Source organism: Typopeltis vanoorti, chromosome 22, assembly GCF_054136105.1.
Source record: "Typopeltis vanoorti isolate ZY-2024b chromosome 22, IOZ_Tvanoo_1.0, whole genome shotgun sequence".
Classification (NCBI taxonomy): Eukaryota; Metazoa; Arthropoda; class Arachnida; order Uropygi; family Thelyphonidae; genus Typopeltis; species Typopeltis vanoorti.
The window spans coordinates 4,533,497-4,549,051 of NC_143570.1; the positions used below are offsets into that span (position 1 = coordinate 4,533,497).

Here is a 15,555-nt window from a genome sequence, read left to right on the forward strand (position 1 = left end):
CCACAAGTAGGATCCACAGGACCAGATGTTATGGCGAGCCCATGCCACAGGAGAGAAATGGGAATGACGAGAGAACAGCTGAAGTAAATACCCAAGCCAAGTGTCGGTCGGAAGTTCTTTTGCCACGGGAAGTCAACCAAAGCCAATAGCGAACTTCAAGTGGCGGAGAATTTGCCCGCATACTGAAACCTTTTGTCTGAGCTATTCGAGTACCACAGATTACAATCTAAAGCCTGCCAAATCCCCGACGAGATGCCGCTGAAGCAAGACACTCCAGAAGGAAGCCTAAGACCCGAGATGAAAGAAAAGGCATAGGGACTTTAGTGCAAGACTTTTGATTGAGTGTGACACAGAGCCTCTGTAAGTTTGTTCCATCTTTTATTGTACATTTCCTTTATAATCTAGGAGATATGTTATAGATGGACTGATAAGAATTAAGTTAATAGTAATAAGACGTGTCCATAAGAGAGTCATTTGGCATAAGATTTGTGAAATAACTTGGCATAGTTAGCTAACCTCTTTGTGAGTAAATTATAGATTCAATAATTTGATTTAATAAGCAGAGAAGTAATTGAGTAATTGCTGAAAGTCTAATGGATAGGTAGAGAGAGTAACCTCCCTATCGTTTAATTAATGTACTTTGATATTAATGTAAATCAACGTGCTTTATTTATATGTCAATAGAGTGCTGCCTGATCATTTAATTTACAATGCACTGTTCCTAAATAAACTCGGACTTGCGAAGGGGAAACGACTAAGGCATTAAAAGCATAGTTTGAACCACGACTGTTTATGCAAACTTTGGTGAAAGAATTTATGCTAGTAAGAGAGAGAGATCTACCGGGCGTATTACTGAGTCTTATGCCGATATAGAAATACTGGCGGTACAGTCTTAACAAATAAATTTTCCAGTGTTCATAGGCATATGACTAGTAAATACGAAAGGTGGATAAACATAGTACACAATAGAATAAGTAAGAGAGGTTATGAAAGCAAAAGTGCACTGCTATAAAGAATAAAGAAGACATTACAATAATGCATCAGACTTTATTCGTTACAAGACTTTTTGTGTCTAATTTAGACAGTATTTTGCTGATCTCTTTCTAGCAAAAGGATATGGTGAGCATTGTATATATGTTGGGCATCTGGAATGGTTGGGGGAGATTTGCCATTGTCGATTGTTTGTGCATTGGAGGCAAAGTGTGAGGCCAGGAGATTAGCCTTTTCTATAGGAGATGATGTGATGGAACCATCTGGATATGATAGAGGTGGGAATAGTGTTGGGCAGAAGTTACGGCCGATTGCTTTGGCGAGAGACCAAAAGGCTCGGCTGCCATTTGAACAGGCTGCTAATTTCCTGCTTTTTGCTCTCTTGAACTCTGTTTTGGAATTATTGATTTTTTTTTTTTTTTTGCATTTATTTCTGGTTTGGGTATAAGCTATAAAGGAGGATGGGGTTCTTGATCTGAGCCAGTGATGGTATGTTTGGTTTTTTTATTTGTACTGCCTTGGTACATCTTTTGGAAAAGCAGGGTTCAGTTAGGGAATGGCAGGTCAGAGTACTGTGGGGAATGTATAATTCCATGCCAGTGAGGATTACTTTGGTTATGAGTTCAGATGCATGTGATTGGGTTGGAAGGTCGGAAACAATAGTCTAACCATGGGAATGAGGCATAGAAGTTACAGAGGCTGTTCCACTTGACACTGTTATAATGGCAAACTACTCTTGTGTGAAAGTTGCTGTGTAAGCGTTGTTGCATGGGAGACGAGATGAGCACTAGGTTGTGATCAGAATTGCCAAGCAGGCCCTCTATATTCAGTGTATTTGGAAGGATCATTGGTGAGGAAGAGATCTAAGGTGTTTGGAGAATGGTTTGGGTTATCAGATATTCTGGTTGGCATCTGAATGAGTTGTGTAAGGCCATTAGTGATGGCGAATGTTTCAGCATCTCTGCCTGCAAAATCTGTACAGCTGGAGGAGGAAAGCCAGTTGGTATTGTGGACATTAAAATCTCCTACGAGGATGATTTCGCTGTTGGGAAAGTGGGACTGGAGAAAGTCAATTTTTAGGGAGAGGATATTAAAGAGCTCAGAGTGGTGGGTTGCATTTTGGGACCGATAGAGACAGCATATGATTTGACTGAGTTGGGTAGAGATATTTTCATCCAGAGAAGATCAAAGTTGGGCGATTCTAGGTTGGGTGTTCTCTGGCAAGGTATTTTGGATCAAAAGAAGTTAAAGAGTGTGTAGTTTGGAAGATTCAGATGAATAGTGCTGGAGGGAGGTGAGATCAGTCTCTGCCAGAAAGAGTAGGTGGGGTTTGGTAGACTGCAGGTGGTAGTGGACACTATTAAGGTTGGAGTTTAGGCCACGGATGTTGGTAAAGTGGATTTTTAGGGTTTTTGTGAGTCATATGTTTGACCACAGGGGTCCTGTATGTTTCCTATGCAGTGCCTGCATACTGGTCACCATGGTGGCTGCTAGTGCCATCATTTGGTTTTTGTACCAATTTAACTTGTCTGTAGTCTATGAACTATAGTCACCATTTTGACTTTTTTCTGCAAGTTGTCTTCGAAGATGGCATCCTTGTTCCCTTTGTGCAAATGATAAATCTGGTCGAGCACGTATGCGAGACTGGGGACAAGTATCTCTGAACTTGTTGATCACTGCTATTAGTTTTGATGTGCTTGTTGGCATGTCGCAAGTCACTTTTACGAGGCGTGGAAAGTTCGTTCCGTCCTTGCTGTTGTTTATGGGTTTGAAACAATGGTACCTGACGATATTTTTAGGATCGATATCATATTCTTCAGCTAGTTTGATGATGCCTTCTTTTAGTGCTTTTCTGTTTTCTTTTGGAAAGTTCAAAATGACAGTACTGAATGTTTTCTTTATGGCCTCCATCGAGTCGTGCACCATTGATGCGATTATTTCACGGAGTTCATTCCCGGGAAGGGGGTGAACTTGCGTTGCGCCGCTGATCGTCAGTTGATTTGAGCTTGGTTTCTAGTGCACGTATTTTGAAGGAAAGAGTTTTGTTCATAACACTGATGTGTGTTGTTCGAGGCTTTCTATTCGTCTGCCTAAGTTCAGGAGTTGTTTTACAGACAGGAGGCACAGCAAACAGAAATAGGGCTGGTTAAGTTCGATATATATCTTGTGTGCCATTTCGTCCATTTTTGCGCAGGAAGCATGTAACCAGTGGCAGCAGAACTCGCACATTATATCCTTTTTATCGCTGATATCGATTTTGCAGCTGCGACACTTTGTGGGTTTGTCAGCAATCGACGATGCTATGATGGCGAGACATGGGGTGCTTGTTCGTCACTGGCTTTTGTTGCCATCATCTTTGCTTCATACGGTAGGCATAGCAGGTGCTTGCACATGCCGATTTTTAGATCGAAATATAACTGGTTTAATGCACTAAAAGTACTTACAGCTTGTGCTGAGGTTATCTGCTTCTTGGTACCCGCTGTTAAGATTTGGCATTTAATTTGAATGGAAAACTCTTGCAGGACTGTGTGGAAATACACTTGCCCAGGACAAATAAGTGAGTGCAGAAATGACTGAACAGCAGAGTGCAATTTCCCAGGTTGTGAATCATAACAGGCAGGTAATGACATTACCATTCCTTATATCTGGAGTATCTCTGAAAAACTAACAAGAATCATAAGAAAATACGACCTCACAACTTCTTACAAACTACATAAGAAATTGGCATCTCTTATCAGCTCCACCAAAGACTAGCCACTTCCCCTAGACCTACCTGGAGTATACCAGGTCCCTTCTAGTTGCAAACTTTCATACTATGGCCAAATAGGCAGGACAGCCAATATCAGGATATCCAAACAAGAGCTACATCTGGTTTCACCAATACAGCCACTCAGGACTTGCTGACCATGCATTTGACACCCATCACAGAATACACTGGAAGGCCACTCTATTACACCCAGCAAGTATAAATACGAAAGATCATTCCTGAAATCAGCCTCAGCTTGAAAAACTTCCCAAACCTCAACAAACTTGGGAAGTTTGCATTCTAAGAACATCAGCCCAACGGTCAAGACAGCAGCCCAATTTAGCATGCTAGAGGCAAAATGGACACCTTTAGGAGTCTAGGAACAACTTCAGTTGCCTTTCTTCAGCCTCATTTGCTGTGTGCACATATCATTGTTTTGTGATCCCTGACACAGGAAGGTATTGATTAACATTTTTAATTAATATTTTAGTATATATATATATTTTTATGTTGGACCCATATACGAGAGGTTGGCTGGTCAACCTATAGTACTTTAGTACCATATATGGGTGGTGGGATGGAAAAGGAGAAATTTCTTGACATTCGATTTAAAAGCCTGTATATTGTATTCCTTGGGAAATACATCAGGGGAAGACTGTTCCACAGTTCAGCAGTAGCAGGATGAAGGAGGAAGAAAACAAACTTGTTCTGTGGGTTTCAAGGTGTACTGTGAAGGGATGTTGGGCAGTGGCTGTACGTGTTCCAATAGGTTTAGTACAGAGTGGGGGAATTATTGATGCTGTTTCAGACGAGCATTTTCCATGAAAATATTTATAGAATATACAAATTGCAGAGACTAAATGTCTATGTTAAAGTGGGGGGGGGGGGAGTGAGTTGGTAAGAGATGGATCATTTATCAGTCTAATTGCTTTCCTCTGTATCGAGGCAAGCATTTTGAGGGAGCTTTTAGGAGCCCCACTCCAAATGTGAGAACAGTATTCGATAGCTGGGCGGATTTGTGATTTGTATAAGGTTAACCGCTGTTTTGAAGTGAAGTAATGTCTTGAGCAAAAGAGAAAGCCTAGTTTTCTGGAAGCTGAGGATGCAATGGTTGTGATGTGTTTATGCCAGGAGAGGCCTGATGTCATGGTAATTCCGAGAAGAGAGATTTCATCTCGTCTGGGAATTTTGAGTGTTATCAAAAATAATACTGGGGGAAAATAGTTCTTTTTTTATGGGAAATAAGACATAACTGGGTTTTACTAGCGTTGAAGTTGATGAGGTTATCTGAGCCCCATCAAAGGATGTCTTGGAGGTCCGAATTAAGGGAAGTTGTGGTTGATGTTTTGTGGGTTGAAGTGAGTTGTGTAGGGTAAGGTTTATCAAATGAAAGGGAGTGCAATGTACTGTCATCTGCAAAAGTGTGTACTGGGTTGGAGGTCAACTGAAGTAGGTCATTGATGTACAGAAGGAAGAGGATTGATGAGAGAACTGAACCTTGTGAGACCCCAGCATTAGTTGGATGGTAGGAGGATAGGGAGCCATCTACTCACACATAGTGTGTGTCCAGACAGAAAGCTGGCAATCCATCTGCAGGACAAACAGGCAGGACAGCCAGTATCAGGATATCCAAACAAGGGCTACATCTGGTTTCACCAATACAGCCACTCATATGTTGTCATTTCCTGAAAAATTAAACACTACCTATCATCATTATTCTCTCATCTTGAAAAAAATCTTATTTTGTTTATAACCAAATTTTCTAGGCTTTGAACTATTTTAACAGGAACAGTTGGAAGTCTTTCATTAACAAGATAAAATTCAACTTTATATCTTAATGATTATATCTCATTAGAGCCAAGCAATTTCTTATTTTGGAAAGAATTTGCAAAACACTAATGTTCTGATCCATGTTGGTCCTCTAAAGTTAAATTCTGCTCATTTTCTAAAGGAGAAAGATGTTTTATTAAGCACAGTATACTTTTTTTGCTATAGTACCCTTACTGAGTCTGGAAATAATTCACTATAATCTTGGGTCTTGCTTTGTGAATCCTGAAGAACCCATGATAAATTTGTACAACTTTGTAATATAAATGCATAGTTTCAAAGCCATATGCAATTCTCTAGGTATTTCAGAATTTTGATTGCCAAGAGTTATAAATTTTATGGTGGCATTTAAAGTTAAAAAGTTTGTTTCTTTGCAGGATAAGGTCTACCACTAACTTTACAGGCATTAGTGTAGATAGAGTTGCAGATAACTTAAATTCATCCTCAAAATTGAAAAAACTATTGAAAGCTTTAATTGATTCACAGAAATTAATACTTAAATGTAATTCAATTAAAGATTTCCAAACATAATTTCTCAACTCAAAAAGTTTTTCAAGCACTGGCAATAAACTGTTTCCAACAAACCTTGTAATCTGATTGTAAGACAATTTCTTAGCCAAATTCTTTTACAATATACTTTTATAAATATTTATCATTTTTGGTCAGCAAACTTCCAAAAATTCTAATTATGTTTTCATATTTTTGTTACAAGCAGAGATAAACAACTGTGATTCAGATCATAAGTGTTTGTACCATGTACCATAGATGAGACAAAGCTGCTGATTAGCAACAATTAGTTCAACATACTTGATCATGACTGATAAACCATCAGTTGTTATACAAATTACTTCTTTGGAAAGACAGGGACTACTTTTCTCTACAAGTTCTAAACAATTCTTTGCTGGCATACCACTGTACTCATGCAGCAGTTCAATATTCTACAAAATTCTTCTAACAGTGTGAACAATTATATATAAAATTGTCTATTGCAAAAAAAAGTCACATCACAAACAGAAAACATACAAACCAAAATCGCTTCACTAAAAACTTACTTTCACATCCACTTTACTAATATCTGTGGCATTAAATGACATTCACCATCACTTGCAGTCTTCCAGACCAGACATCTTATTTCTGAACAGAAACCCAGATTGTAACTACATCTCCTATCGTCCACATCCAGTGCACAAACTACACACTTCAAATTCTTTTTGCCACCTGTACCTTTGTGAAATCCAACATTGCTTGCCAGAGAATGGCTAATTTAGAATCCACTGCTTTTGAAATTCTCTTGGCTTAAGGTTTCCTCACTCCATTTAGTAACATTCATTTGTTATATTTACTAATCTCCAAATGCTGATAACCATTTTCTGACCTCTTCACATTCCTTTCCATGAAACTCAATGCATCTACAATCCAACTATCCAAATAATGAAGTCATCTACCTGGGACCTCAATGTCAACAATTCCAACACCAATGACCAAGCTGGACAAGAAGCAGAAGTCTTTAACATAAGTAACAACTAACACAAATTGTACATCTACCTACTTGAATTCCTGATAACGCACTCAACTCTCCAAATACTCTACATCTCTTTTTGACAATTTCTTCCAGATACACTGTACGGGTCACCTCTCCTCGCAACAACTCTGACCACAATCTTGCAGAAGTCTCCTCACTCATAGAATGTCTCTCTCCTCCAAACACTTCCAACTTCACATCCTCTGGCAAAGGAGCCAACTGGAATGATCTCTGGAATTGCTGCTACTCCTGTTCTTGGAATGACTACTGTTTCTGCTCATATGATTCTAACACCTACTGTGAACGATTTACAGAAATTATTCTCACTGGAATGAAGAAAATCATCCCCAATTCAGATAAAATCCTTATCTGTTTTCCAATCCCTGATTCAACTGAAATTGTATCAAAGTAGTCAAAGAAAAAATTTAGCTTACTGCAACTGGATTGCTTCAAGAACTCTAGCTTCATACTCTACCTTGACCAAAGCATGTAACATATGCAAATCAGTCATCAACAGATCAAAGTACGATTTCACAAAGGCCAAAAGCAAAAACTTACCTCCTGCCCAGATGGAAGTCATGCCTTCTGGTCCCCTTGCTAAGGCTGTTGGATGCAACTTCTGCTCTCCTGCACTTCCACCTCTCCTCATCCTGATGGTCCATTGTTACTTCACCCAAGGATAAAGCTGACCACCTGGCATCACTCCTTTCCTCAAACTTACGCACTGATAACCAAGGAAATCACCTCCTATCATAGTGGAATCGAAGCACCGTATGTTTCCTTTAGTTTTTTGACAAAAAGAAATCAGGAAACTATTAAAAAACTTGGATACTAAAAAGTCTTCTGATCTTGATGACATCTCTCCAATCCCAAACACTGTTAATTCACAGTGTTTGGGATTAACACCCATCCTGCATTGTGTCTACAATCAACTATACATATACGGTACCAATGTATGGAACACAATCTCATATCCATCCTATTTCTAAAAAGTGTGATAAAAGTCAACCATCAAACTATCAACCAATTGCCATCAGTCCTCTCCAAAACAATGGAGAAAGTCATCAATAGTCACTCATCCACTACTTAGAGGAACACCAATTAATCAGCAACCACCAGTACAGATTCCACCATTCAAGATCCACAGGTGACCTCATAGCTTACATTACCCACCAGTGGACACGTACCATGGAAACTGTGACCCCTGACATTTCCAAAGCCTTTGACCATGTATAGCATCATGGCATGCTTAAAAAATTGCCATCTTCTGGTCTCTCTGCCATCCTCTGTAATTGGGTAGCCAGCTTTCTCTCTAGTAATTCTCTGCACGTAATGGTAGATCGCTCCCCTTCTTTCTCTGGGCTTCACCGTCAATGGTGGAGTGCTTCAAGGCTCTGTCCTATAAACCTATTATCTTTCTCTTGTTCATAAATGACATACTTGCAATCACCACCAATCCTATCCACAACTTTGCCAATGATAGTTCTCTCCACTCATGCTACTTATTCAACAAACCATGTAGTACTCTGACATCCAAGGCTACAAGATCATCTACAACCAGTGCTTTAAGCATTAATCTTCATATTATCCTTCAATGGGGCAAGGACAACTTTGTCATGTTCACTGCCACCAAAACACAGTCTTGCCTTTTTTCTTCCAAAAGAGATCTCATCTCACCTACCCTTACTCTCAGTAACATAAAAATCACCAGACCGATCAGATCTCTCTGCCTGGACTAATGTTTATCTCCAGTCTCTACTGGCATACACACATCATCTCAACATCCAAGAAACTAGGCCTTCTGTTTCATTCAAAAGCCTATTTTACACCCAACCAACTCCTAGCTATATATAAATCCCAAATCTACCAATGCTTAGAATATTGCTCACATGTTTGGGGTGGTGCACTTCCTTTAAAATCCATGATACTGTCCAGAGGTGAGCAATCAAGTTCACTGATGATCCTTCTCTTACAGATTCACTTCAACCTCAATCTCACAGATGCAGTGTTTCAGCACTGTGGTACAGTGCTTCCATGATCACTGCTCCAGGGAATTGGCAACTATCATTCCTTCACTTTTGATTGCACCTGTTAACACAAGAGCAGTTGCTGCTCAGAATCTTTTTACTGTGCAAATGCCAACACCAAAACTGCTTCTCCTCTTCCTCTTTTATTCCGTCTATCTCTGTCCTCTGGAATAGTCTTCCTCATGAAGTATTCCCAAACAATTACAACTTGCAGCACAAAAAAAGATAAATTTCTGTCTCAGTCCTCATGCATCTCACACATGGTATTGATGCGCTTAGAGATCTCTTGGCATCTCATGTAAAGGATCAATACGCATATGTGTGTGTGTGTGTGTGTGTGTGTGTGTGTGTGTGTGTGTGTGTGTGTGTGTGTGTGTGTGTGTAACTTTGTCGAGTGTGTCAGGATCACTGGGTAAATTCAAGTTACTTTCAGTGGATATTGAAGTATCCATATTTTCTATGGGAGGATCTGGTGGTTTGTCTTTAAGCGATAACCTTGCCATAATTTTTTTCGCAAGTGGATTCTCATTGAACGGAACCATTTTTGAAGAGTGAAACTGAATTGTGCAAGTGATGTGCTCAACAGAGAAGCAGTCAGGATCGTAAAGTTCAGGTATGAAATTATCAGATGGTGGAGTTAAAGATGCCAAGAAATTATATTCTTGGTTTTCATCCTTTATCCAAGTGCAAGTAAACAAATTGAGTGTGAAGTAACTTCACAACTGGGCTACTTGTATATAGAGGCTAATGATTTCACATCACTTGCCATAATATCCCACAATGCAAAGCACATATCCATATAGACATGTATAATGCTATGCATTATGGGAAGTGTCACTACCCAGACTGGTTTTTGACCTTTATTGAAGTCTCATCAGTGGGAGCCAGACCCAGAAATGATACTATAGTGGAAGTAATGCAGAAGTCACATTTCCATATACAAGTAGTCAAAAGTTGTCACACCTTATTACTAAAATACTCTGGATTAGAGATAGATGTTGAAAGTTTTTTACTTGGTTTTATAAATTAATGATGCCAAGAAATTATATTCTTGGTTTAATTCTTTATACAAGTGAAGTAACTTCATGACTGGGCTACTTGTATATAGAGGCTAATATAAAAAAGGTTTGGCTCCCACTGATGGACCTCAATAAAGAAAACCGGTTTGGGTAGTGACCCTTCCCATAATGCATAGCTTTATACATGTCTGTAAGGAGATGTGCTATGTATTATGAGATACTAAGGCAAGTGATGTGGTTATTAGCTTCTACATACAAGTAGCACAGTCGTGAAGTGAATTCACATGCAAATTTTGCTTACACTTGGATAAAGGATTAAACCAAGAATATAATTTCGTGGCATCTTTAATTTATAGTATAACCAAGTGACAAAACTTTCAATATCAGATGGAGGAGAAACAGCCATGCATGCTTGAGATGCAGCTGACATTTGTTAAACTGCTACCTTTTCAGCGTAAGAGGATCTCAGAGCAGGTGTGGTGGTAGCTAACTTTCTTTTTATATCTTGATATGATATATTTTGCTCTGTTTTTATCTTTCCATTTCTGACATGCAAGGGAGCTTGTTGGATGATCTCCTTTACAGTTTACACAATTAACTTTCTTTGCAATTTTGTTAATCTTGATCTTTATTATCACATCGGACACAGGTGGCAGAGCTACGACAGGCAGTTTGAGCATGTCCATATTTCTGACATTTGGAGAGAGAGAGAGGCATGCGAAGGAGTTTAACAGTTGCTACATAACTTGAGCAAAAATTAGACAATGGAAATAAATGGAATATCAGCTTATATGCTAAAGGAATGTTCAGCTGAACAAGTTAGGCCTTGATCTGATTGCATAATTTGAGTCTTAGCTCAGGAAAGATCCTATGGCAATGGAAGACTGTTTTAAAGTCCCATTATACAAAAGGGAGGATCATCCCAGTTATTTGACTATGACATTTAACAAGTCCTCAAACAGCAACTACTTGAGTAATCACTTCATGATCACCATCACCAACCAGAGGATGATTTGACATGTCATTTATGACATCCTCTCATGAACTGATCAAAGCCAAGATTCTTGATCGTTGTATGCCCTCTGTTACTGATTGCCTAAGGAAGTTGTCCCTCAAAAACTTGAAAAAAAAATTTTTTTTTCTCTACTTCCACATGTAATATCATTATCCTAATCTATATTACTATAATCAAAATCACCCCACAATGATCACCTATTTCCTGTCTGCTTATACATTTCATTATCACAGAGTTCTATGTGGAATCCAAATGATTATGCAAAGCCTAGCAATATAACTGAGTAGCCATTTTACTTGTCATACTCCACTGTCACTTGATTATAAAAAGTAAGCAAATTACTAAAGCAAGACTTACCCTTTACAAAACCATGTTGTCCCTTATAGAATATCATATTCCTATCCATCAAGTCCTCAATTCCGTCTTCCACCAATTTTTCCAATACCTTAACCCACACTCCTGAGTTGCTGATTGGCCTCTAATCTGCTACTTCTGTCTTGGAGCCTCCTTTACACAGTGGGACTATTTTGCCATTTTTCCACTACAATAGCTTCTCACTACTGAGGCTTAAATCAAACAGCTTGGTCAGAGGAGCTGATAATTCCCTTGCACATTTATGTAATACAGGGACCGATATAAAATCTCATGATCCCAAAACACACACACATACAAACTTTCAGGAGCCACAGAAATAGTTACTTATAGTGAATGTATTTCAGAATGGCACTGTGCCAGCAGAGCTTTGGTATAGACCTTTCATCATGAAAAATACCATCGTGACAAACTCAAACTCGCTCACTATAACAAGGTTTGTTGTAAAGGTGTTTGCTCTAATAAAAATCAAATGTATAATATTAAACTCATTTGTGCTCTTTACAATCAGTGCATTCTGCTAATGCATTCTTCTTACCCACTACTTTGCATGTAAAAAAAAAAAAAAAATCTACTTCTTACCTCCCTTCATAACATCTTTACACAACTTCTATGGATAACTTGCCAATTTTCCTCTCTCTCAGCCACTACATAATCTCTACTGTATCAATCTGGTAAAGATTTATACAGAGGCTAATATAAAAGGTCTGGCTCCCACTGAATCACTACCCAGACCGGTTTCAAAACGTTGATGGAAATCCAAGTTTCGAAACCAGTCTGGATAGTGATCCTTCCCATAATGCATAGCTTTAGTATGCATTTAGTAAAATCTAAAACACGTTTTAGATTTTACATTTATGTCAATTCTAATTTCGGATGCATATCTACTGAACTCCACAATTCACATTCCCCCAACCTCACCCCATAAGTAACATTCCAAAGTCCTGATAATATAGTTGTTTGTTTCTGACCATCTCCTGATTATTCATCACAACAGACTGGATGACCAAACTTGTTTGAGCACAACAGTCCGTGTGATCAATAGCGATAAGAAAGTAGTACAACCACCATATCATTATTGGTCAATATTCTTATCACCATCACTTCCTCCCGCACCCCGAAACCTGGGATCTCATCAACCTTTTCGAATACCGTTCTAAGAAGAAAGTCATATACTTCTGCATGCTAAAGTGAAATATCTTGCTCTTAACTTACGCTGCTCCGAGTTGAAAGTTTTAAATAAAATGGATATCAAATAGAATATATGATCATTTTAAGTTACATGTGAAAGAGAACTGCAATTAAAATTCCTCCCAAACAAGAGACGGATGGATGTTTGCAATTTCTTACTGCATATTATAGCAGACTGCAATAATTTGTTTGATATGTAGTCATAACGAAAATATATAAAAAAAAAAATAATAATAAATAAATAAATAAAAAGAGGATTTTGAAGTACACTTACTGCGGAAATTAACACTCAGTCTAACTGATAATAGTATAGTCAGTAATTTTTCTTCCTCTTATATATATTCATTAATCTAAATTAAAGTATCTCTGAGATTGTTTATAACTCAAAAATACCTTATGCAAATTTTTTTTTTTTTTTTTTAACACACTAAGACATTCTCTAAACATCAAAATCTAAACACGTAGAATCACATATAAACTATAAACAACGACCATGTGTAAGGGTACGCACTACACAGCAAATTTGCCAACACAACATCCTGAAACGTGAGCATAGAGCAAATGCATTACCTGAACGTGCTGGATATAAATGCAGCCCCAGAAAAACTTGTGCACGAACTGTTTACCACTGACATAACCTAACTCGAAAATAAATCCAACTCCGATTGGTTAGTAGTAAGTTGAATCCAGTTTGTCAAACATACTGATTACACAGAATAAGAATAATTTTGATTCCGGGTATAAGCTCATAAGTTATCAATAACACACGTCTGTTTGTCTGTACCTCTGCTGGTAATCAATAGCAGCAAACTTCAGTAACAGCAGAGCCATTTTTTTTAAAGAAATATAAATTTATTACTGCTATCCAAAGGGTAAGTATTTTTTTTAAAAAAATTATATACTAGATGGCAAATGATTTTAATTTCGGGGTAATCGCCAAATCTTTAATAAAGGAATGAAGTGACAATCTCTAGCACAAAGTTCCGGCAACAAATCTAATCCTTTATTCATTCAGGATATTTTCAAATTTTCATTCTCAAGAAGGATATAAAAGATGAAAGAAAAAAGTAATGAACTCTCGTATTAGAGACACATGGAGTTAGTGGCGTACTCAGGATTTAATCTTGGGGGGGGGGGGGGGGGGCATACTCATGATTTAATTTTTGGGGGCCGAGTTGAGTAGACGATTTGAGAATACACACTACGCATTGCATACGACCTATAACTGAGCATCTGCAGTGATCGCCAATACATGATACCAGTGATCTCCTCTGGCCCGGCTCGAGCAAACAAAGTATCGCCCTAGCACTACTTCGTTCGTCTTGCGTTCACAACGACCTTGATTCCCGAGAGCCAGAGGGTATTCCCATCTTATGTGACCACTAATTCATAAGTAGTATAGCAACAGAAGACATCACACAACATAAATAAAAAAAAAAGGAATAGAATTTTAATTAGGAAAAGATTTTTGGAAAATTTTCTAATCCATTTTCATTTAGGGATACCAGGGGCCCTTGTCTCCCTCCCTATGTGCGCCAATGCATGGAGTAATGCAGCAAATAAAAAATCAAGGTATTGAGTAATAAGCATTATTGAATATCCTGTCGGGAATCATTAAAGCCAGGACCACATTCATGCATAGGTACACGAGACTCTAGTTGGGGGTTCCCAAAACTTAGAGCCAATTTAAGCACCCAAAACAAGGAGAGGACGCCCGCAGCACTCTAGTGCCTAGTGCCCAACACGGCTTTAGAAAAGTGTAAGTACGGCCCTAATTAAAGCCTAAATTCGACCTACTATAATTCGGTTCTATATTAAATATTATCAGCCCACAACTTTCATACGATAGAAATATTCAGCATGATCAAATAGATAAACGACTAAAGCGCTATGAAAACAACGGAAAAAAAATTATAAATCGGGAAACAGTAAAAAACTTATGACCAAAAGATTTCATTTTGCCATAAATATATTTGTTGAATTCGATCTGCAAGAGTTGTGTAATAAACTAACAGCTCCAATAACAACAAATCATCAGGAGGTAGTTTTATCTAACATCTAAATTCAACTCAATGATCATCAAGCTGATGACGCATGCCAAAAAACGTTTGATAGGAGTACATTGTCAAATAAAGTCGGTGATATCGGAACATATGCACTCCATATGACTATCAACAAGCCATCTAAGACAGTGATGGTGTAATAAAAACAATCACAACCAAAAGTTTAAAGGAAAGAAATCAGCTCTTATAGAGCATGGCGTATATCATTACAATGACACTTGGGTGGAAACTGCAAGAGCAAAAGCCAATCTGCACAATGGAAAATCTGGTTGAAACAAAAATTCAACAAACTTCGAGTCGCTCTGAGACCAAAACAAACTCAAAAATACATATAATTTGGTCAAAAAAATGCTGAAGTTGATTAAGAACTAAAGCAAATGATTATTGCGATTGCACAGAAGATTAAGAGATATGAAGCAAGAATCAACCAAATTTTGACTGAACCATCATATGTTCATTCAATATCCCAAGAGAAATACAAAAGAAATCATTTGCCAAGAAAGGAAGAAAAACTCAAAGTTTGAAAGTCAATCTGGTCCAGTCCTATTGAACATTATAAAAGAGCCTCATGTATTAAAGAAATAGAATCATAAATCAAACAAAATAAATACAACATATCATTATTTCTAAAGAAATGGTCAGTGCACAAGTTAGAAAATTAAAGATACTTGAGCACACCTGGCAAAGACGAAATATATGAATGAATGAAGCATCTAACAAGTCTACATGGTCGATTGGCAGAACAATTTAATTATTTCTTGCAGTCAAGCTCAGTGGAAGAGT

General features: G+C 38.1%; 1 protein-coding gene across 3 annotated transcripts in view; it reads right to left on the bottom strand.

Moving 5' to 3' along the window:
- Wdr37 (WD repeat domain 37) overlaps positions 1-13,518 on the bottom strand; it is a 277,960-nt gene extending 264,442 nt beyond the window's left edge. Inside the window, exon 1 of one of the 3 annotated variants that reach the window (XM_090412382.1) lies at positions 13,280-13,518. In XM_090412382.1, coding sequence (XP_090268508.1) covers positions 13,280-13,344 — 65 coding nt within the window. In that variant the 5' untranslated portion in view covers positions 13,345-13,518. Of the gene's footprint in view, positions 1-12,983; positions 13,193-13,279 lie in introns of those variants that run through there. The other 2 variants (XM_090412380.1, XM_090412381.1) reach the window with 2 other exon arrangements.
- Between the last annotated feature and the right edge of the window lie 2,037 nt (positions 13,519-15,555).